At 40.2% G+C, this 24,505-nt stretch overlaps 1 protein-coding gene across 2 annotated transcripts in view; it reads right to left on the bottom strand.

The window, feature by feature from the left end:
- Nucleotides 1-2,587, bottom strand: part of AHR (aryl hydrocarbon receptor) — a 50,135-nt gene extending 47,548 nt beyond the window's left edge. For both annotated transcript variants that reach the window (XR_009565106.2, XM_030857134.3), the window contains exon 1: nt 2,455-2,587. Coding sequence is in view for 1 of the 2 variants with exons in the window: in XM_030857134.3 (XP_030712994.2) it covers nt 2,455-2,519 (65 nt within the window). In the remaining variant the exon portion in view is untranslated. The remainder of the gene's footprint in view (nt 1-2,454) is intronic.
- Between the last annotated feature and the right edge of the window lie 21,918 nt (nt 2,588-24,505).

The following is a 24,505-nucleotide window of genomic DNA, read 5'->3' as shown; positions in this document are numbered from 1 at the left end:
CTATGTACAAGATACTTTAGCGGGATTAAATTTAACACGTTTAAAATATATTTCGTACTAAGATAATTTTCAACGTTGGACTTTGCCACTAGGGGGCGTTGATCCCGTTTAATAAATTCCATTGAAGATTGGAAGAGCTTCAGGTTAAAAGTATGTCACACATTTGGTTCCAAAATTTTATGGGATTGTATATTTAAATGGCCATCTTTTTAACAGTCCTATAATTATGCTACAACATATTTTCTCCTTAAGATACAATGGCTGACTTAAGGGGTCAAAGTTAAATAGATCTCAATAACATTTTCAGCTCAAACAAGATGAATTTTTCTGACAATGTGCCAACATATTATAGAGCCTATTAGCCACAAACTAGTAATTTAACTAAAAAAACACATTAAACTTAATATTGGGTTTATGGCCCCATTCTTAAAATGGACTTTGATTAACTGCATTTTAAGTTAACCATTTTTTCATTCTGGTAAAAACAATTTATAAACAATTTCATGTGATTCTGTAAATGCCAGCACTAGGCTTTTCTTATGGAGCAGTGACCTTTTAAGGCATTTATATGATTAAAAGCAACGCATGATGCTCAATAAAGATCTGATAAACATTTATACTAACTAAATAAAATAAGGGTGAATGTAGAAACGCTTTAGTTGTATTGTATTAGAGATTATTAAATACAAATATACGAACATCTTAGAAAGTATATTAAAATGCTAATATAAAATAATAAAAGGTACATCTTACGTAAATAAAATGTACAGTACTATGTTTAAAGGAAAAATCTTTAATAAAACATTAACGAGAAGCCAAAAATGTTAAACTTTATGATGAATAAAAATTAAAGCACTCTATTAAAGTCATCTAGGTCTTTCTGTAACACACTGACTGAAATGCAGTAACTTAAAAATCCATCAGGGGCATCTTCAGGTTATGTGACCATATACATAACACCTATGATAAAACTCTATTATATATAATGCCAAGTATACCAGTGTATTAATAAATACATAGAAGCGTTTGTGACGCCTCTCAATTTTAAATAACCACTAAGGACAAAGTCAAATTAGACAAATACATTTTTATATAAGAAACCACTCTATAAAACGCAAGTATTGAAAACCAATGTCAACAGAACTGCCAAGACAAAAACTGCTGATTCGGCAGTATTCCTAATGTCGGTCACACTGCAGGATAAGTCTTCCAAATTTTAATCAGTCTATTTATAGATGAATATCCTCTGTTAATGCCAAGTCTATATCTGAAGACCTATAATCACTGAAATTCTAAAAGGAAATTAAAACTCCAGAATAATTAAACTTTTAAACTGGTCTTCAATATTAATCTTAAACTGTTATTTTTCTGGTTTGGATTAGTGACCTAAATTAAGTTTTAAGCCAAATGCACACTTCTGATTTGTTCTGAGGAACTGTTTAATGTGTTCTGAAAGTTGTTTATGAAAGTTTGAAAAATGTGAAGTAAAATAACTCAGGGATAATAATTAGGAATAAACACATGAATACTGCCAATTCACAAAAGTAAATCTGTCTCAAGCACGGATTTTTCTTTTTTCTGAAAAAAAAGGATTTGCCATCTCACACAAATATCCCACCAAAACAAACAAACAAAAAATCTAAGTTTGTAATCTATCAGAACTGACTAAACTTGGAAGTAGAGGGAGAAGGGAATTAGAGAAAGATGCTAAGAATGAAAACGTCTGTTTCAATAATTCCAGCTCCAAATCATTTACAGACCCAAAGTGATAAGAAAGCTCCCCCAAAAGGTGACTGAAAATACAAATCCGTTACTGTATTCTGGCTACTACACTCACTCAAAACTGCTACCATCTCTATACATTGTACCGATGCGTTCACGCTGAGCGCTACAAAATTACTGCCAAATAAGTAGAGAGTGTAACAGAAAGCCAGTTGCACCGGACTAAAAAATACCTTCAGAAACACTCATTCCCTTTCCTGCAGACAGCACGTGTTTAGCTCCTAAAAGCATCTCCCCCCATGGTTAGAGGTGGTTAGAGGTGACCGTCCTCTAACCTAACCGAGGAGGATATTAAATGTGAAAGGGGATTTCAAGACGGGCTTAGGTTAACTAATCCACCAGCCAGCCCCACAGGGCAGACCAGAGCTGTCAACAAATTAGGACCACAGCACAGTGAACAGTGCTATAAATGGGTGGGGGGTGGGAGTGCGAGGGTGCGCATGCCCTGGAGACTGGGGAACGGGGGGCACAATTTTTTAAATGCAATCTTTAAACACGGAAAAACCCAAGGCCTGGGTTTCTCGACCGGCCTCCAAATCGCGATTCCACGGACTGCGTGGGGAAGGGACCTAATCACCAGGCCGCGGGGATGTGGGCACGGGTGAGGCGGCCTCCGGCACCTGCGCGCCTGAGCGCCCACCCCCGCGCCGAGGACGCGCACCAGACACTCACGTTTTCTGCACCGGCTTCCGCCGCTTGCGACTGGCGTAGGTGATGTTGGCGCTGCTGCTGTTCATGGTGCCCGGCTGGCGGCGGCTTCTCCCCGGGCGCGGGCGCGGACAGCCCGGTCCCCGGGACCCGGCGGCGACCGGGACGACGGCGACGGCGGCGGCGGCGGCGGCGGCGGCCGGCGCCGGGTTCCACGCAGCCGCGCCCGCTCCACCTGCACCCTCCCCGGGCGGTGGCAAAGACGCCGCACCCCAAGAGCCTTGGCTCCCGCAGCCCCGAGTCCAAGTGCGCCGCCCGGGCCTGGCGCCGGCGGTCGAGGGGTGGAGACCGGTGAGCCGGGCGACGCAGGTGCCGTCTATACGGGCGGAGGCGGCGCAGCGTTGCCCGCAGGTGAGGCGGCCCGAATGGAGGAGGAGCCTGGGCCGCCTGTTTGGAATCCCAGCCTGGGTCGCGCGCTCTGGCGCCGCGCCCCGTGACCGTCGCCGCGGCCCCTTGGGTAAAGGAGGCGACGCCGCGCTGCTCCCGGGGCTTCCTCGATCCCGGGTACTTCCCGCCTTTGGAGCTCGGACTCCGGCCGCCGCTTTCGGTGCCACCAGCTTCCGCTCGACCACGCGTCTGCCTCTGGTCTGAGCCGGTGGTCCCAGTAACGCTTTCGGAACCTAGCGTCGAGGGTACTCGACAGGCGCTGCCTCCCGCCGCCGCTTGCACCGGCTGAATGGCAGAAGCGCCCCCGACTCCTCTCTGGCCCCGCCCCGCCTCTTGGCCCCGCCTCTCGATGCCCCGCCCCCTAGGAGCCCCGCCCCATTCTACTTGACTCCGCCCTTCCTTACAGTTCCCTTGAGGGCCCCACCCTCTCGGCACGTGATGACGCAAGGCGTAATGACCCCCTCCCCCACCCCCGGTATCCATGTTCTTGAGGTCAAGGGAAGGAATCGGTGGACACATTTCCAGTCCAGAAAGACGTGTGACAACAAATTATGTGTAGCCAAACGCTTTGTAATTAGACAGTCTCAAGGATAGAAATGCCAAATAGTGAGCTTAAATTCACCTATGTAGGAGACAGTGATGCAGCTAATTTTGGGCTAAGAATTACAGTGAGCTGGCAGAAAACCAGTGGAACTATAAATTTTCCTCAAGAAGAAATCTTCAGGAGGCCACATCTGAGTTGAACTTGAAGGCTAGGCGTTTACTTGTCTTTTTGTTTGGGTTTGGTTTTTGTCTCCATACTAGACAGTATAGTATTTTTTCCCCAGCCAGAATAACTTTGTTAATCTATAGTCAGATTTCAGTAAGGTAGAAAGGAAGGAAGAAAGGCAGCAGGAGGCATTTGAGGATAAGTAGTCTGGTATGGCTGGAGAGAGGAGTTGGAAGTGAAATTCAGGAATTCTAGGATCAAATCATAAAGCTTTGATCAAGAGTCCAGATTTTATTCTGCAGTCAATGGAAACATTTTAAGGATCCACAGCAGGAAAATGACATTCTGGTGTCTTGGAAAAGTCACTCTGGAATGAAAGTGCAAACTAGATTACAGGAGAGCAAGACTGGATGCAGGGAGAGTAGTTAGGGACTTGTTGAAGTAGTCCAGGTAAAAGTCCAGGGAAGTGACAGTGGGATAGAGAAAAAAAAAAGAAAGAATAGATAAGGAAATAGATGACGAGAGGAGTATGTTTTGCTTGTCAGGAGCAGAAGGGCAACCAGACTAAGATGTCTAGATGAAATCTCACACCATATCTATTCCTACATTTCAAAATGTCATCAAACCATTTCCACCTGGTGAGTTTGTTACCTCAAATTCAGAACATTGATAAATTGAACATCATTTTCTTTAGCTGAAACCTTGTTCTGTCTCTGGCTCAACCATTCTCCAATGAACCTATGAAACATCTTCAACTCCCCTACCACTTACATCTAAATATTCCAGCAAATACTATTAAATTTTGTGCTTAGCAACGTCCCTAATTCATCTTCCTCCACCTTATTCTTCAATAATAACACCGAGAGTGCCCAACTCAAATGCCATATCATTTGCGATTCCTATCCAAATATTGTGGATAATTACCCCCTCCACACATTAATTCAATTAAGAGATATTTTGAGGGTAATGCCTGTGTGCCATGATTGTTCTAGTACTGAGGAGACAATGGTGAACAAAAACAGAAAAGTACCATACTCTCAGGAAATACTGTAATGGAGAAGTACACGATTCAGTATGGTCTTCTAGTAGAGAAATTTGACCTAGTCATTGAGACAAAGATAAGCGTTTGCAAAATCATGACAGTTGAGTTGAGGTCTGAAGGATAAAGTCTTAGGAGAAAAGAGGGGAAGGGCATTCCAAGCCAATGAAATAGTACAAGCAACATCCGTTTAGTGGGAAGGAGCCTGGTAAGTAGTATGATGGACTAAAACAAGTTCAGGATGAGCAGGGGAGAAGGGCACAAATGATCAAATTTGTGTTTCAAAATATCACCATATCTGCAGAGTGTAGAACAGATAAAAGAGGGAGGAGCAGAAAGGAATGGAAATGATACTCCTTAGGAAACCATTAGCAGTAGCCCAGCCAAGGGATGACAATTACTGATACAAGGGTGGAGGTGATAGTGTAGATGGAAAAAAGGTGAATAGGTTCCACAGAATTTGAGGAGGTCTTGAAAGATGGAAAGGATGAATATATGACAGTGACAGAAGAGGGTGTGTCAAAAACACAATAATAGCTTTTTGGACTATGTATCAGGCTATGTAATAATGGCATGTGCTGGTGGGAAATTATTAACTTAGCTTGGATCTTTTATGTTTGAGGTACCTTTGAGACATCAAAGGTGTCAAGTAGGCCGTAGGATATATAGGTTTGTAACTCAAAGATGTGTGAGCTGGAGAATATCTCAGAAATCATCTGCATTTAAGTGACAAAGAAGAGATTATGAAGGTTGTGGGGTGCAAATATATGCTAGAAAAGGAGGACTGGGCACCAAAACACTTCAGTATGTAATATCTAATTGCTGGATAGAAGATTATGGTGCTGTAAAACTGAAAAAGACTTGCTAGAATGGTAACAAGAAAATAAGGAGACTTTTGTCATGGAGGACAAAGTGGAAAAATGTCAGAGTGGTTCACAGTATTGAATGCTGTTGAGAGGTTCAAATAAGATGAGAACTGGAAATGTCCTTTTTGGCTTCTCAAAATGGGGTAATTTGTAACTTTAGTGAACACCGTTGGTGGACTAATGGACCTACAAATCACACGGAAGTGGGAACAGAATTGAATTGGAGATGAGGAGGTGACATTGGCAAACACAGACAATTGTTTTTTTAAAAAAGTTTGTGAAACTGAGAGACCTAGGATGGCAGCTAGGGGGAGTAAAGGGTTAAATTGGGATTTTTTCTTTTTCTTTTTTTTTTTAAGTGGGTGGTACTTAAGCAGATGAGAGAGAGGTGAGAGAGAGATTGAAATTGACTGCGTAAAAATGACAAAGAACATTAAGAAGAAGAACTGATACTAAAAATAGTAAAGGCAGGAGGGAAAGAGTGCCAAAGCATAAAGGGGGAGTTAGGATAACTGTAGTTTTGATAATAACAGAAACAGCCCCTCTAGTGCTTTACTCTTCGAAGTGGTCCACAGCTTCTCATGAGAATTATGAGAAATGCAGAATCTCTGGGTGTCCTTACTGACTCAGAATCTGAATTTAATAAGATCGCCCAGGTGATTCAAAGGTACATAAAGTTCGAGGAACATTACTCTATAAGCTGGGGGACAGAAGAGTGGTGGGTGAGATAGAGAAGGCTGATAATTTTGGATCAGAAAGATAAAGAAGGTGTGATGAGGAGGTAGCATGACCTACAAAGGGACAGGTGTGTTTTGTGGGTGATGGTTTTTGTTTTATTTTAATTTTACAAGACTGTAAGGTAAAAGTGATCCAGGATATGGCAATGGGGAACTAGGTGGACATCAACACTATATCCTGTATATGTGATGAAAGAAAATAATTAGGCACCATTTGGGAACTGATAGCCTTGGGGAGAGCTAGATTTTAGTTTAAGGCAAAAGGTGGAACGAGTTCCCAAAGAAGACAGTGCGTACAGGGGAGTTTGCTGTTTATGGATTAGCAATTCCAAGGGCACAGAATCAACCATCTTTATCTTACCTTCTCTTTTATTTCCCCATCTCTGTATTATTATCCAGAGCCATTCTGTCTAAAATGTATAAAGTGTAAACAAATAATTTCCTCCTTGCATAGGAACTTTAAGGGTGAAAAATGCATAACAAAACATAATTTATTGATTCTGTACCTTAAAGTGCTTTTTCAGAAAAGGGATATACTAAATGTACAAAATCCCATAAATCAATCTTAATCTGTTTTAACAAAAGTCCACCCTTTTTAAGGTTGTTAGTTATTTAATACAATCCTTTGCTATCTTATTTTGTCCTACTTCCATATCCCTATTTCCTGTTTGACTTTAGGATTCTGTTTGACTTTATTTTACTAATTGATCTTTATACCAGGATTAAAATAGAATATCAATAAGATTTTCAGAATTCATTTCATTTTTTTTTTTTTTTTAAACATCTTTATTGGAGCATAATCGCTTTACAATGGTATGTTAGTTTCAGCTTCACAACAAAATGAATCAGTTATATATATACATATGTTCCCATATCTCTTCCCGCTTGCGTCACCCTCCCTCCCACCCTCCCTATCCCACCCCTCCAGGCGGTCACACAGCACCGAGCTGATCTCCCTGTGCTATGCGGCTGCTTCCCACTAGCTATCTACCTTACGTTTGGTAGTGTATACATGTCCATGCCTCTTTATTGCTTTGTCACCGTTTACCCTTCCCCCTCCCCATAGCCTCAAGTCCATTCTCTAGTAAGTCTGTGTCTTTATTCCTGTTTCACCCCTAGGTTTTTCATGACATTTTTTTTTTCTTAAATTCCATATATATGTGTTAGCATACGGGTCTCTTGCAGACAGCAAATATATGGGTCTTGTTTTTGTATCCATTCAGCCAATCTGTGTCTTTTGGTGGGAGCATTTAGTCCATTTACATTTAAGGTAATTATCGATATGTGTGTTCCCATTCCCATTTTCTTAATTGTTTTGGGTTTGTTATTGTAGGTCTTTTCCTTCTTTTGTGTTTCTTGCCTAGAGAAGTTCCTTTAGCAGTTGTTGTAGAGCTGGTTTGGTGGTGCTGAACTCTCTCAGCTTTTGCTTGTCTCTAAAGGTTTTAATTTCTCCATCAAATCTGAAAGAGATCCTTGCTGGGTAGAGTAATCTTGGTTGCAGGTTTCTCTCCTTCAACACTTTCAATATGTCCTGCCACTCCCTTCTGGCTTGCAGAGTTTCTGCTGAAAGATCAGCTGTTAACCTTATGGGGATTCCCTTGTGTGTTATTTGTTGTTTTTCCCTTGCTGCTTTTAATATGTTTTCTTTGTATTTAATTTTTGACAGTTTGATTAATATGTGTCTTGGCGTATTTCTCCTTGGATTTATCCTGTATGGGACTCTCTGTGCTTCCTGGACTTGATTACCTATTTCCTTTCCCATATTAGGGAAGTTTTCAACTATAATCTCTTCAAATATTTTCTCAGCCCCTTTCTTTTTCTCTTCTTCTTCTGGAACCCCTATAATTCGAATGTTGGCACGTTTAATGTTGTCCCAGAGGTCTCTGAGACTGTCCTCAGTTCTTTTCATTCTTTTTTCTTTATTCTGCTCTGCAGTAGTTATTTCCACTATTTTATCTTCCAGGTCACTTATCCGTTCTTCTGCCTCAGTTATTCTGCTATTGATCCCATCTAGAGTACTTTTAATTTCATTTATTGTGTTGTTCATCGTTGCTTGTTTCATCTTTAGTTCTTCTAGGTCCTTGTTAACTGATTCTTGCATTTTGTCCATTCTATTGTCCATTCTATCTCCAAGATTTCGGATCAACCTTACTATCATTATTTTGAATTCTTTTTCAGGTAGACTGCCTATTTCCTCTTCATTTGTTAGGTCTGATAGGTTTTCATCTTGCTCCTTCATCTGCGGTGTGTTTTTCTGTCTTTTCATTTTGCTTATCCTACTGTGTTTGGGGTCTCCTTTTTTGCAGGCTGAAGGTTCGTAGTTCCTGTTGTTTTTTGTGTCTGTCCCCAGTGGCTAAGGTTGGTTCAGTGGGTTGTGTAGGCTTCCTGGTGGAGGGTACTAGTGCCTGTGTTCTGGTGGATGAGGCTAGATCTTGTCTTTCTGGTGGGCAGGTCCACGTCTGGTGGTGTGTTTTGGGGTGTCTGTAGACTTATTATGATTTTGGGCCGCCTCTCTGCTAATGGGTGGGGTTGTGTTCCTGTCTTGCTAGTTGTTTGGCATAGGATGTCCAGCACTGTAGCTTGCTCGTCGTTGAGTGAAGCTGGGTGCTGGCGTTGAGATGGAGATCTCTCGGAAATTTTTGCTGTTTGATATTATGTGCAGCTGGGAGGTCTCTTGTGGATCAGTGTCCTGAAGTTGGCTCTCCCACCTCAGAGGCACAGCACTGACTCCTGGCTGCAGCCCCAAGAGCCTTTCATCCACAGGGCTCCTTAATTTGGGATGATTCGTTGACTATTCAGGTATTCCACAGATGCAGGGTACATCAAGTTGATTGTGGAGCTTTAATCCGCTGCTTCTGATGCTGCTGGGAGAGATTTCCCTTTCTCTTCTTTGTTCTCACAGCTCCCAGGGGCTCAGCTTTGGATTTAGCCCCGCCTGTGCGTGTAGGTCGCCGGAGGGCGTCTGTTCTTTGCTCAGACAGGACGGGTTAAAGGAGCCGCTGATTCGGAGGCTCTGGCTCACTCAGGCCCGGGGGTAGTGAGGGGCACGGAGTGTGGGGCGGGCCTGCGGCGGCAGAGGCCGGCGAGAAGTTGCAGCCTGAGGCGCGCCTGTGCGTTCTCCCGGGGGAGTTGTCCCTGGATCCCGGGACCCTGGCAGTGGCGGGCTGCACAGGCTCCCCGGAAGGGCGTGCGGCTAGTGACCTGTGTTCGCACACAGGCCTCCCGGTGGCGGCAGCAGCGGCCCTAGCGTCTCATGTCTGTCTCTGGGCTCCGCACTTTTAGCCGCGGCTCGCGCCCGTCCCTGGAGCTCTCTCAAGCAGCGTTCTTAATCCCCTCTCCTCGTGCACCAGGAAACAAAGAGGGACGTAAAAGTCTCTTGCCTCTTCGGCAGTTCCAGACTTCTCCCCGGACTCTCTCCCGGCCAGCCGCGGCGCACTAACGCCCTGCAGGCTGTGTTCACGCCGCCAACCTCAGTCCTCTCCCGGCGCTCCGACAAAAGCCGGAGCCTCAGCTCCCAGTCCCGCCCGCCCCGGCGGGCGAGCAGACAAGCCTCTCGGCTGGCGAGTTCCGGTCGGCCCGATCCTCTGCGCTGGAATCTGTCCGCTTTGTCCTCCGCACCCCTGTTGCTGTGCTCTCCTCCGCGGCTCCCAAGCTCCCCCACTCCGCCTCCCGAAGCCTCCACCCGCGAAGGGGCTTCCTAGTGTGTGGACACTTTTCCTCCTTCACAGCTCTCTCCCGCTGGTGCAGGACCCGTCCCTATCCTTTTGTCTCTGTTTAGTTTTTTCTTTTGCCCTACCCAGGTACGTGGGGGGTTTCTTGCCTTTTGGGAGGTCTGAGGTCTTCTGCCAGCGTTCAGTAGATGCTCTGTAGGAGTTGTTCCATGCGTAGATGTATTTCTGGTGTATCTGTGGGGAGGAACGTGATCTCCGCGTCTTACTCTTCCGCCATCTTCCCGGAAGTCTCATTTCATTTTAATACTGACATCATGCACTTCCCTTAAAATTTGTGCTTACTATGTCAATAAAATCAGGCTTTGTAGTAGAATGCCATTTAAAAAAAAAAAGAATGAGTTGCCACTTTCTAGAAACTATCACCTTCTACTTCTAATATCACCACTGTAGAACATGGTTCTCAAAGTGTGGTTTGTGGCCTTTGCTAAGATTTTAAAATTTTCTATGAGCAATTTTTATGTAATAACATGGCTTTTTCTGCTACAAAGCTACAGTAATCAAAACAGTATGGTACTGGCACAAAAACAGAAATATAGATCAATGGAACAGGATAGAAAGTCCAGAGACAAAGCCACGCACCTATGGGCACCTAATCTGTTACAAAGGAGGCAAGGATATACAACGGAGAAAAGAGTCTCTTCAGTAAGTGGTGCTGAGAAAACTGGACAGCTACATGTAAAGGAATGAAATTAGAACATTCTCTAACACTATATACAAAAATAAACTCAAAATGGATTAAAGACCTAAATGCAAGATCTGATACTATAAAACTCTTAGAGGAAAACACCAGCAGAACACTCTCTGACATAAAGCACAGCAAGATCTTTTCTGATCCACCTGCTAGAGTACTGAAAACATAAACGAGTTCTTCCCTGGTGGCACAGTGATTAAGAATCCACCTGCCAATGCAGGGGACACGGGTTCTAGCCCTGGCCCCGGAAGATCCCACATGCCGCGGAGCAACTAAGCCTGCGTGCCACAACTACTGAAGCCTGCGCGCCTAGAGCCCGTGCTCTGAAACAAGAAGCCACGACAATGAGAAGCCCATGCACCGCAACAGAGTAGCCCCCACTCCCCGCAACTAGAGAAAGCCTGCGTGCAGCAACAAAGACCCAACACAGCCAAAAATAAAAACAAATAAATAAATGTATTTTAAAAAAAGAAAATATAAACGAAAATAAATAAATGGGACCTAATTAAACGTAAAAGCTTTTGCACAGCAAAGGAAACCATAAGCAAAATGAAAAGACTTGACTTCCCTGGTGGCGCAGTGGTTAAGAATCTGCCTGCCAATGCAGGGGACGTGGGTTTGATCCCTGGTCTGGGAAGATCCCACATGCTGCAGAGCAACTAAACCTGTATTCCACAACTACTTAACCCGTGGCTCTAGAGCACATGAGCCTCAACTACTGAAGCCCACGCACCTAGAGCCTGTGCTCCACAACAAGAGAAGCCACCGCAATGAGAAGCCTGCACACCTCAACGAAGAGTAGCCCCTGCTCCCCGCAACTAGAGAAAGCCTGTGTGCCGCAACAAAGACCCAATGCAGCCAAAAGTAAATAAATGAAATAAATAAGTAAAAATTTTTTAAAAATCATGAAAAGGAATGTTTAAAAAAAAAATGAAAAGACAACCCACAAAATCGAGAAAATATTTGCAAATGAAATGACTGACAAGGAATTGCCAAAATATACAAACAGCTCATGCAGCTCAATATCAAAAAACAAACAAAAAACAAAAAACCCAAAACAAACAACCCAATCAAAAAACGGGTGGAAGATCTAAATAGACATTTCTCCAAAGACGACATACAGATGACCAAAAGGCCCATGAAAATATGCTCAGCATCCCTAATTATTAGAGAAATGCAAATCAAAACTACAATGAGATACTAAGTCACACCGGTCAGAATGGCCATCATCAAAATCTACAAACAAATCTACAAACAAATCTACAAAACAAAATCTACAAACAATAAATTCTGGAGAGGGTGTGGAGAAAAGGGAACCCTCCTGCACTCTTTGTGGGAATGTAACTTGGTACAGTCTCTATGGAGAACAGTATGGTTCCTTAAAAGACTGAAAATAAAGCTACCATATGATCCAGCATTCCCACTCCTGGACATATATCTGGAGAAAACCATAATTCGAACAGATACACGTACCTCAATGTTCATTGCAGCACTATTTACAATAGCCAGGGCATGGAAGCAACCTAAATGTCCACTGACATAGGAATGGATAAAAAAGATATGGTACATATATACAATGGAATATTAGCCATAAAAAAGTGAAATAATGCCATTTGCAGCAGCATGGATAGAGATGGTCATACTGAGTGAAGTAAGTCAGAGAAAGACAAATATCATATGATACCGCTTATATGTGGAATCTAAAAAAAAATGGTACAAATGAACCTATTTACAAAACAGAAATAGAGTCACAGATGTAGGAAAAACACTTATGGTTACCATGGGGGAAGGGGGAGAGGGACAAATTGGGAGATTGGGATTGACATATACACACTACAACTAATAAGAACCTACTGTATAGCACAGGGAACTCCACTCAATACTCTGTAATGACCTATATGGGAACAGAATCTAAAAAAGAGTGGATATATGTATAACTGATTCACTTTGCTGTACAGCAGAAACTAACACAACATTGTAAATCAAATATACTCCAATAAAAATTAATTTAAAAATAAGATAAAATTAAAATCACACCTTCCAAAAAATGACTTTTTCTTATAAAATTAATTTGCCTCTAAGAGTTTATGAATATTTGACTGCCTTTTCCAAAGCAACATTATCCTTTTATTTAGTTTAGGTGAGATTACTTTCTGAGGTTTACGATGCAGCTTTATATCTGTGGGTTCTTTTTTCCTGCTAAATGTTACGAGAAAAAGAAATAAGTTTTAGGAATGCTACTATAAATAGCAGCTGTTTTACAATAAAAAAGAACTGAAATGAATGCTAACCTTATTCTGTCAGAGTATGTGCATTTATTCATTTCATCCAGCAAGGTTTTAGCTTCTATAATATACCAGACCGTAGGATGTGGTGCTGGTACCAGACATATTCCTAGCCTCTTAGAGCTTACATTCTAATGAGAGACAGAGAAGTTATACAAGTAGTTATACAAATAAATATATAATTGCCACTATGATAAGTGCTATGAGATGAATACTCTGAGAATGTGTAATAGGTGAATTTGCCTTGGTTAAGGGAGGCTACCCTGAGGCGAATTGTGAGACACGGGTAGGCATTTTGTAGGTAACATGGGGAGGGAAAGTGCACCCCAAGCAGACAGACATTTTTTACAATTTTTACCTTCTTTTCAATCCTGCAGCTTCTTACCCCAGGCCTTCAGAATGATCTATTTCACTTATCCTCTGCTTCTACATTTTACATCACATATTACATTTACATTAAATATTTTAGAGAGCATAGCCCATCCTTCACAAACTGTGTACTGGGGCACCCCAAGGGTGCCCCAACAAACTCAAAGGGGCACCTCTTAGACCTTACATTCATGGGCTATTTAAAATTTTCAAGGCCAACACAGTGACATCAGTTGGACACCATGCAAAACACTACCTCCAATTAGATTAGACCTTCAACATGAAATTGTACTCAGTCCGTTTTTTTTTTTTTTTTTTTTTTTTTGCGGTACTTGGGCCTCTCACTGTTGTGGCCTTTCCCTTTGCGGAGCACAGGCTCCGGACGCGCAGGATCCGCGGCCATGGCTCACGGGCCTAGCCGCTCTGCGGCATGTGGGATCTTTGCAGACCAGAGCACGAACCCGTGCCCCCTGCATTGGCAGGCGAACTCTCAACCACTGCGCCACCAGGGAAGCCCTGTACTCCAACCTTCTGATGACACCTTTTAAGGCAGCGTTTTGTAAGTTGCCGTTATAAAACACAAGAACCATGGGAAAATGCCTGTGGAACAGGAAATGAGGACACTGGTTTCCCATCCAATTCCAAGGTTTCAGAATTTGTAAAGTATCCAATAAACATGCACACGCCATTAAGAACGTAACAAAAAGTTTTAGAAATGTATGCGTATTATTTTTTTTTAATAGCAACGAAGTTGTTCGGACAGACATACATAATAAGTTTGGACCTAGCTACTTAATAAATGGAATTGTTAGGTATTTCTTTTAGCCTCCACACCATGAAAACACTTCTGAGATAATAAGAGAGCCATGAACTGGGAAAGTCTGGGAATCTTTGGCATGGCTAAACCCTTCATTAACAGATGAGAAACCTGAGATAAAGTACCCTGCTAATCAGAGCCTAGAATTGAGGTCTTGTGACTTCTATTCCAGTCAAAAATATATAATTTATCTCACTGTGAACTGGTTTGATTCATTTCTTGAAAAATAATCAGTTTACGAGTTGCTTGCTCTAACACAAAATAACAGACATAAGTAACTAAGGGCTATTTCTAAATGCATAATGCCCTCTTTCCTTGCTTGGATATGCTACACAATGTCACAGTCAGAAGCCAAAAAAAGTAATACCTTTTTTTTTTTTTTAACATCTTTACTGGAGTGTAATTGCTTTACAATGGTGTGTTAGTTTTTGCTTTAAAACAAAGTGAATCAGCTATACATATACATATATCCCCATATCTCCTCCCCCTTGCATCTCCCTCCCACCCTCCCTATCCCATGCCTCTAGGTGGTCACAGAGCACGGAGCTGGTCTCCCTGTGCTATGTGGCTGCTTCCCACTAGCTATCTATTTTACATTTGGTAGTGTATATAAGTCCATGCCACTCTCTCACTTTGTCCCAGCTTACCCTTCCCCCTCCCCGTGTCCTCAAGTCCATTCTCTATGTCTTCATCTTTATTCCTGTCCTGCCCCTAGGTTCTTCAGAACCTTTTTTTTTTTTTTTTAGATTCCATATATATGTGTTACCATACAGTATTTATTTTTCTCTTTCTGACTTACTTCACTCTGTATGACAGACTCTAGGTCCATCCACCTCACTACAAATAATTCAATTTTGTTTCTTTTTATGGCTGAGTAATATTCCATCCTATATATATATGCCACATCTTCTTTATCCATTCATCTGTCGATGGACACTTAGGTTGCTTCCATGTCCTGGCTATTGTAAATAGAGCTGCAATGGACATTGTGGTACATGACTCTTTTTGAATTATGGTTTTCTCAGGGTATATGCCCTGTAGTGGGATTGCTGGGTTGTATGGTAGTTCTATTTTTAGTTTTTTAAGGAACCTCCATACTGTTCTCCATAGTGGCTGTATCAATTTACATTCCCATCAACAGTGCAAGAGGGTTCCCTTTTCTCCACATCCTCTCCAGCATTTATTGTTTGTGGATTTTTTGATGATGGCCATTCTGACTGGTGTGAGATGATACCTCATTGTAGTTTTGATTTGCATTTCTCTAATGATTAGTGATGTTGAGCATTCTTTCATGTGTTTGTTGGCAATCTGTATATCTTCTTTGGAGAAATGTCTATTTATGTCTTCTGCCCATTTTTGGATTGGGTTTTTTTTTTTTTGCTATTGAGCTGCATGAGCTGCTTGTCAATTTTGGAGATGAATCCTTTGTCAGTTGCTTCATTTGCAAATATTTTCTCCCATTCTGAGGGTTGTCTTTTGGTCTTGTTTATGGTTTCCTTTGCTGTGCAAAAGCTTTTAAGTTTCATTAGGTCCCATTTGTTTATTTTTGTTTTTATTTCCATTTTCTCTAGGAGGTGGGTCAAAAAGGATCTTGCTGTGATTTAGGTCATAGAGTGTTCTGCCTATGTTTTCCTCTAAGAGTTTTAGGGTGTCTGGCCTTACATTTAGGTCTTTAATCCATTGTGAGTTTATTTTTGTGTATGGTGTTAGGGAGTGTTCAAATTTCATTCTTTTACATGTAGCTGTCCAGTTTTCACAGCACCACTTATGGAAGAGACTCTCTTTTCCCCATGTTATAGTCTTGCCTCCTTTATCAAAAATAAGGTGACCATATATACATGGGTTTATCTCTGAGCTTTCTATCCTGTTCCATTGATCTATATTTCTTTTTCTGTGCCAGTACCATACTGTCTTGATTACTGTAGCTTTGTAGTATAGCCTGAAGGCAGGGAGCCTGATTCCTCCAGCTCCGTTTTTCTTTCTCAATATTGCTTTTGCTATTTGGGGTCTTTTGTGTTTCCATACAAATTGTGAAATTTTTTGTTCTAGTTCTGTGAAAAATGCCATTGGTAGTGTGATATGGATTGCACTGAATCTGTAGATTGCTTTGAGTAGTATAGTCATTTTCACAATGTTGATTCTTCCAATCCAAGAACGTGGTATATCTCCATCTGTTTACATCATCTTTAATTTCTTTCATCAGTGTCTTATAGTTTTCTGCATACAGGTCTTTTGTCTCCTTAGGTAGGTTTATTCCTAAGTATTTTATTCTTTTTGTTGCAGTGGTAAATGGGAGTGGTTCCTTAATTTCTCCTTCAGATTTTTCAACATTAATGTATAGGAATGCAAGAGATTTCTGTGCATTAATTTTGTATCCTGCTACTTTACCAAATTCATTGATTAGCTCTAGCAGTTTTCTGGTAGTATCATTAGGATTCTCTATGTATAGTATCATGTCATCTGCAAACAGTGACAGTTTTACTTCTTCTTTTCCGATTGGGATTCCTTTTATTTCTTTTTCTTCTCTGATTGCTGTGGCTAACACTTCCAAAACTATGTTGAATAAGAGTGGTGAGAGTGGGCAACTTTGTCTTGTTCCTGATCTTAGTGGAAATGATTTCAGTATTTCACCATTGAGAATAATGTTGGCTGTGGATTTGTCATATATGGCCTTTATTATGTTGATGTAAGTTCCCTCTGTGCTTACTTTCTGCAGGGCTTTTATCATAAATGGGTGTTGAACTTTGTCGAAAGCTTTTTCTGCATCTACTGAGATTACCACATGGTTTTTCTCCTTCAATTTGTTAATATGGTGTATCACGTTGATTGATTCGCATATTTTGAAGAATCCTTGCAGTCCTGGGATAAACCCCACTTGATCATGGTGTATGATCCTTTTAATGTGCTGTTGGATTCTGTTTGCTAGCATTTTGTTGAGGATTTTTGCATCTATGTTCATCAGTGATATTGGCCTGTAGTTTTCTTTCTTTGTGACCTCTTTGTCTGGTTTTGGTATCAGGCTTATGGTGGCCTTGTAGAATGAGTTTGGGAGTGTTCCTCCCTCTGCTGTATTTCGGAAGAATTTGAGAAGGATAGGTGTTAGCTCTTCTCTAAATGTTTGATAGAATTCGCCTGTGAAGCCATGAGGTCCTGGGCTTTTCTTTGTTGGAAGATTTTTAATCACAGTCTCAATTTCAGTGCTTGTGATTGGTCTGTTTATATTTTCTATTTCTTCCTGGTTCAGTCTCAGAAGATTGTGCTTTTCTAAGAATTTGTCCATTTCTTCCAGGTTGTCCATTTTATTGGCATGGAGTTGCTTGTAGTAATCTCTCATGATCTTTTGTATTTCTGCAGTGTCTGTTAATACCTTTTAAGCTAATATTAATCTTAACACTGATAGGAAAAGTACAATAAAATGTAGGAATAATTTGTTGTTGGTCAAAATTACTTCTATTTACTTAGGAAGAATGCTTTGTCATAAAAAAGTCAAGATTTTTAACAAATGAAAAAACATTATCTTTTAAAATATTAACGTGTACTAGGTTTAGATTTTAACTTTTGCTTGCTGGACCTTTTATTCTTATAACATGACATTTGATTATGAAAAAGTTATTAAGAAGCTTTATATTTTATGTGCTAAGATTCATATCTGACAAACAGTTTATTAAGTAATGTATATGTATAAATATCTTGTGCTTAAAGTTATTTAGCTTTTGATATAAATATATTTAAGATTTACATAAGAATACATATTTCATGCATTTAAAATCATGACATAGAAAATACTGAAATGAAGTTCAAATAAATTTATATTAGATAAATATTTCAAAAGAAAATTATATTAACATGATAAGAAAAACTTAAGGAAATATAAATTATTATGACACTCTGTCCTAAAATCTATAATTTAGATCTGCTAAACTTTAAAAGACTAGCACATTCTTATGCATATTAAAAAACAAAAACGATGTATCCTTTGTTGAAAATATTTAACTTGAATTTAATCATTCTGTAGACAATGACCCTCAACTTTTATTGTACATTGTGATCTCCAGGGAGCTTTAAAAAATATTGATGCCTAGGGCCCTTTCAAGAGATTTTGATTTAGTTGATTTAGGTTGTGGCCTGGATATCAGGACTTTTAGAGGTGGCAATTATGTTGTGGTTGTGAATGAGATCTCAGGAAATGCATGCTGCAACATTTAAGTATGAAATATCCTGATGTCTGCAACTTATTTAAGAAAAAAATGTATATGCACATATATATGTATATTTATATGTATACACAATTGTGAAGGGAATATAGGCATTTGTTGTGTTAGTCTTGCAATTTTTCCATATGTTAAAAGTGTTCACAATAAAAAGAGAAAAAAATAAGAGCAAAACAAATAGCCATTTACTCTCAAGTTTAGAATTCCCAGACAAAATAATTCTTTGAGACCTGATAACTGTTTCAGTGAGACCAGGACTGATATATTACCCACCCAGCTCTTACATGACTTAAAGCTTTGGAACTTTCTCTAACCCTTTATATTCCAGGAAACATATTGAAGATAAGTGAAAGAAGACACAAACGAAATTTCTGCACTTCTCTGGTTTGAGAACAAACTTAGAAGCCAAGATTCCCATTTTGCACCATCTATGGACTGAAGGATGTATGTGTAGAGTAGTTAGTTGTGCATTTGAAGAACTTAGCTGGTTTACATTAACAACAAATTATTCATTTTGCTGTATCCACCAGTTACTTACATATACTAAAACGCTAATAGTTTCCATTACCTCACAAATATTTTTCACTTGTTCTTGTACTATAAATTTGAAATGTCTTTGTTATCCACTTTTTTGCTTATACTCCCTGACTTGTGTAAGACTTCACAGTGATTCAGTAATCAGGATTTACGTCTGTAAGGCTTACGTGCTAAATTAATAGCTTTTAAAAAATCTTTTGGGGGTGGGCTTCCCTGGTGGCGCAGTGGTTGAAAGTCCGCCTGCCAATGCGGGGGACACGGGTTTGTGCCCCGGTCCGGGAGGATCCCACATGCCCCGGAGCAGCTGGGCCCGTGAGCCATGGCCACTGAGCCTGCATGTCCGGAGCCTGTGCTCCGCAACGGGAGAGGCCACAACAGTGAGAGGCCCACGTACTGCAAGAAAAAAAAAAAAAAAACTTTTGGGGAAAATGTTAACTTGCACCCTAAGTTGAATCTTTTCACATTAATGCTGTGCCAAACAAGTATAATAAGGCTCTCAGGACCCCCCTAAAGCAACCTCTATAGCAAGCATCAGAAAAATCTGCCATTACCTGATTGGTAAGTAGATAATGATAAAGGAGATCTGATTACATAATTAATCAAGGGGATGTAGCTGAGGGTGGAGTGTCCTGTGTAACAGTGGGTTCTCCACCCTTCCCTTCTAAGGCAGGGTGAAAGAATTTCCCTTGTAAAACTGTAAACTTCAGTTGAGTTGCTTTCCTGCCTGAACATCGATCGACTTCCCATCTGCCTTTAGCGTGGCAAGGAGTCCTGATGGGAATGGCATAGAAGGATTCAATTTATTCCCAGCTTTTGGATAAACCTTGCACATTCTTTTTGTACCTGCTTCAGGTTGAATCCATCCTGGTTATCTGGGTCTATAAATAAAGAATCACATAGAGCAAATGTGTTTCTGAAAAAAAGCATGGAAATCAATAATTGTTTTGGAGTACATTGGTATTTGATGGAATACCAACTGGATCATTTTATAATGTAAACAATCCTTATCTAAACTCTTCAGGAAATAGGATTTTCAATTATTTAATTTATTAAACATTATAGTTTTCCGTATTTACTTATTTAAACTAAGATTTTGTGATCTGAGATTTATGTCAACTTTTTGCATGATTCTTTGAAGCAAAGCATCACTACCACCAGCACCCAAACATACACCTGTGTTAATCAAAATACCAATCTAAATCCTGCTAGGGTGTTTTGACAGTAGTTGAAAAGCATATGAAAGATAAAAAATGCAAACTTTAACTCTTTTTATTCTTGAACAGCTCAGAGTTAAATGCTAACTTGGGCAAGAACTGAATGATTTTTTATGTAGTAACATGAATTTAACCCCTTCTTTTAATTTTCACATAGTATTATCAAGTCTAAATATACATGTTATCTAGTAATTTATATTTTTCTTTTAATGTATAGATAAGAAATTTCTGTACTTATATCATTAAATGTGCATATAAAAATATGTTCCCAAAGTTGCTGTAAAAAGCATTTGGAATGAAAGTTGTGATTTAATTTTTATTAATGAGATATTACAGATACATTAAAATTTGTCCATTTGTCCAAGTATTTTATTTGCATATTCCACATTTTTAATTTCAATATGGAATTATACACTTAGGAAGACTTCTCAAAGAGAAGTTTCAATCTTCTATTTTTCTTTTATGCATGATTAAAATTCAAGAGGATTTAGCACCCCATATCTTTTCTTTTTAAATGTTTTCCTTGCACCGTTAGCAGAAAATGCAAATTAAAATAAAGATGAGGTACAAATATTGCCATATTCGCTGTCTTACCCAGCAGAAAGACAGCCACTAATGTATTCTAACGATGTCCTTTCCCCCATTTTAATAAGAAGGTTTGTGCTGTTCTGACATTAAATGGATTAAGCAGCAAGCCTGCTGAGAAAAATACTCAAAGGTATTAAACCCTTGCTGTGTTGGTTTAACTGTAAGTACTGTAAAATAAGATTAAGTCTTAGTTTGGAAGAACAACTAGATTTGACATAAGACTAAAAGGTAACAATAATCGCAGATGCCTGAATTAATGCTTCATTGAAAATATAATTAGCACAAGGTTTGAAAATATGTCTCCTTTGGCAAATGTCTTCACAGAGTAATGAGTGCTGTAGACTGATGTAGTGGAAAGAGCACTGGGCAAGTGGCCAAAAATCTTTGAATTCAAGTTTGTTGCTCTAGCACTTGCTAGTTCTGTGATCTTGGGTAAGAAATTTCTAAAATCTTCAAATCGCGTAAGGTGGATGTGGCCGGTTGAAACCATTGTCCGCTTTGCAGTGTGCATCTCTGTACTGCAGAAGCTTGAAGGCTAAAAACTGCACTTCCCAGATTCCTGCGCAATTAAAGTTGCAGATGCAAATTAGGTTCAGCCAATTAGATGCCCTTGTTAAGATTTAGAAGGCAGAAGTCAAGTGGAGGTCATCTTCCTGCTGCTTGTACTGTTTTCTGCTAATAAAGATTGTGAAGACATGATTTTTGTGTGATAGGTTCCAGCATCCAAATTCTGCATTTTGAGAGGGTTTTGAGAGGTTGTTGCAGTGGCAGCAGTGGTGGTTTCCTGATTCCTTACTTGTAGCTACAGCGGTGCGCGTTTGAACTCAAATTCTGTAGCGACTTCGGGATTCCTCACCTTTCTGACTGAAGCAGAAGCAGTGGTGCCGCTAATAGGTCAGTTCTGCCATGTTCTGGAAACATTTCTGGATGCCCAGCCTAGAGCCTCCATCTCTAGCCTTTCCAATTATTTTGTAAGCTTTTAATGCCCTGTATTTAGTTTCCATCTACTTAAAGAACCTGGAGCTTATTCTGTTTCCTGTCCTGATACACACGTATGCAAATTTCATTCATACCTCATAGGGTCATTGAGAAAACCAAACAGTACTATCTAAGTGTATTTAATATTGTTTCCTTTTTAAAAAAAAAAAAATATGGGTATTGACATGACAAGCGGCTGTTAAAAATGTCTCATGGTATTTTCTTGTCATTAATTTTACTCAGATAATATTGTTCTAAACAAATTTTGTGAAATATTGGTTCTGTTGGGCGAAAAACACAGGAGCAGCAATTGCACATTCTATAGGTATCTAGACATTCGAAGTGTCTAGTCCTAAGAATGCCCACGAGTTTGAATGATACCTTTCTTGTAAGTGAAACGAAAAATCTTCACTTCAATTTTATATTTTCCTGTTATTGTTACATTTTTATCATAATAATTAGAAGCACTATGATGATTCTGTAAGTGGAAACGGACTGACAGACATAACTCTATGTCTGTCAAGATTTTGAGCAGATTTGGAAAAATTTTGCTCTGTGCTCTCTGACCTCATACTTTCTAAAGTAATAAAATAATCTTTTTATCATCTTTTTCTCCCCAGACACAGTTTTTGTTGCATCTGTGGAGTCAAGAGACCTTTTATCTTTAAACCAGCCCACATGCCAAACCACCATTAAGGCACGAGTATTCTTTTTTTTTTTTTAATACATCTTTATTGGAGTATAATTGCTTCACAATACTGTGTCAGTTTCTGTTGTACAACAACTTGAATCAGCCATACGCATACATATATCGCCATATCCCCTCCCTCTGGAGCCTCCCTCCCACCCTCCCTATCCCACCCCTCTAGGTGGTCACAAAGCACCGAGCTGATTTCCCTGTGCTATGTGGCTGCTTCCCACTAGCTATCTATTTTACATTTGGTAGTGTATGTATGTCGATGCTACTCTCTCTTAGCCCCAGCTTACCCCTCTCCCCAGCCCCCATGTCCTCAAGTCCATTCTCTATGTCTACATCTTTATTCCTGCCCTGCCACTAGATTCATCAGTACCATTTTTTTCTTTAGATTCCATATATATGCGTTAGCATATGGTATTTGTTTTTCTCTTTCTGACTTACTTCACTCTGTATGACAGACTCTAGGTCCATCCACCTTACTACAAATAACTCAATTTCGTTTCTTTTTATGGCTGAGTAATATTCCATTGTATACATGTGCCACATCTTCTTTATCTATTCATCTGTTGATGCACATTTAGGGGAGAACTGGAGTGTTTATCATAATTGAGGTCCAAGTGAATGAATTTAAGTCATAAGGGATCAAAACCATTCCTAGTTTCATCACTATATATATATAGATAGATAAATAGGTGTGAGTGTGTGTCTGTCCGTCTGTCTCAAGGGCACAGAAGAAGACACACATAGAAATGGAGATGAGTCAGGAGCCAGGCTGAAACCAGAGTGATGTAGCAAAGTCAGGAAATATGTAACTGATTTGAAGAATATTCTATCAATCTCATAAAGTACTTGCTTGTGCCATGTGTTTGTTCCTTAACTTTTAAATTTTATCATATTATTTATAATTTTTTTCATTAATAAGCCATAATTCTCATGCAATTGAAAACCATGTTGGTGAAATGTTAAGTGCTTAATCAACATGTGTTTGAGTTGAATTTATATACTTAACACAACATAGCCTGAACATTTGATTGTTGAACTTAAACAACCTAAAAATTGCATTCATGCTATGTTTAATTATTGGTTTGGTAACTGTCAAGTTTTCTCAGCTACAATGTTTCTTTTTTTCAGATGTCAATAACAAGTTTGATACATTGCTTGTAATTCGAGATAATCTAGGTAATTTGGTTTGTATGCTGAAGCCAGATCATTTCATTAATTGTACAGTATAGGGGTTCCCTGGTGGCGCAGTGGTTGAGAGTCTGCCTGCCGATGCAGGGGACGTGGGTTTGTGCCCCAGTCCGGGAAGATCCCACATGCCGCGGAGCGGCTGGGCCCGTGAGCCATGGCCGCTGAGTCTGCGCGTCCAGAGTCTGTGCTCCGCAACGGGAGAGGCCACAACAGTGAGAGGCCCGCGTACCGCAAAAAAAAAAAAAAATTGTACAGTATATTTATTTGATAGGCATAAAGGATGCATTCATTCAACAAATATTTAAGTACCTGAGTGCACTGAGTAATGGGGATAGCATCAAGAATAAGACATGGTCCTTGCCTCGCTTTCAGAAAACATACTGCGTATTGGGGTGAGGGGAGTGAACAGGAAATCACAATGCAGTGTGATGAGTTTGTGGATTATGGTAAACACAAGGTACCCTGAAAGCACGTAAAATGGATGCCCAGTCTAACCTCGGGGGTTCTGAAGTGATAAGCTAACTGCTGAAGACCAGGCATTACCCAGCAAACAGGGCTTGAGGAAGTCAGAAAAAACCTGGGGCGAGGTCTGAAGACAGTGAAAGGAAAGTCTTGCTAGGTTCGTGAAAGGTTTAAAGACAGAGGCAAAATTATTTAATGACTTACATTTTTCTGCTGTTATAGTCAGTTCTGATTCAGATTTCATTTGATTCTAGCTCGTATCTTAACATCTACCAAAATTACCTCAAACCAAAAGCACATACTGGGAATAATATATTTTAAAATAATATTTCATTGACAATTATTATTTCTAAAATGTTCTCAAGGGAAAAATTCTTTTCCTTCTGTTTTAGGGCACATTCCTAAGAGCTTTTACAGAGGGAGTGCTCTCAGGAGAAGAGGATGTGAGAAGTAGGATTGGAAGGGGGAGGACCTAGGCAGGAGAGTGGTCGCAGCTAGAGCCAGCC

The sequence above is a fragment of the Globicephala melas genome, chromosome 9, assembly GCF_963455315.2.
Source record: "Globicephala melas chromosome 9, mGloMel1.2, whole genome shotgun sequence".
Lineage (NCBI taxonomy): Eukaryota > Metazoa > Chordata > Mammalia > Artiodactyla > Delphinidae > Globicephala > Globicephala melas.
The sequence above is the reverse complement of the archived record's forward strand: the minus strand, read 5'-3'. Positions and strand labels throughout refer to the sequence as shown.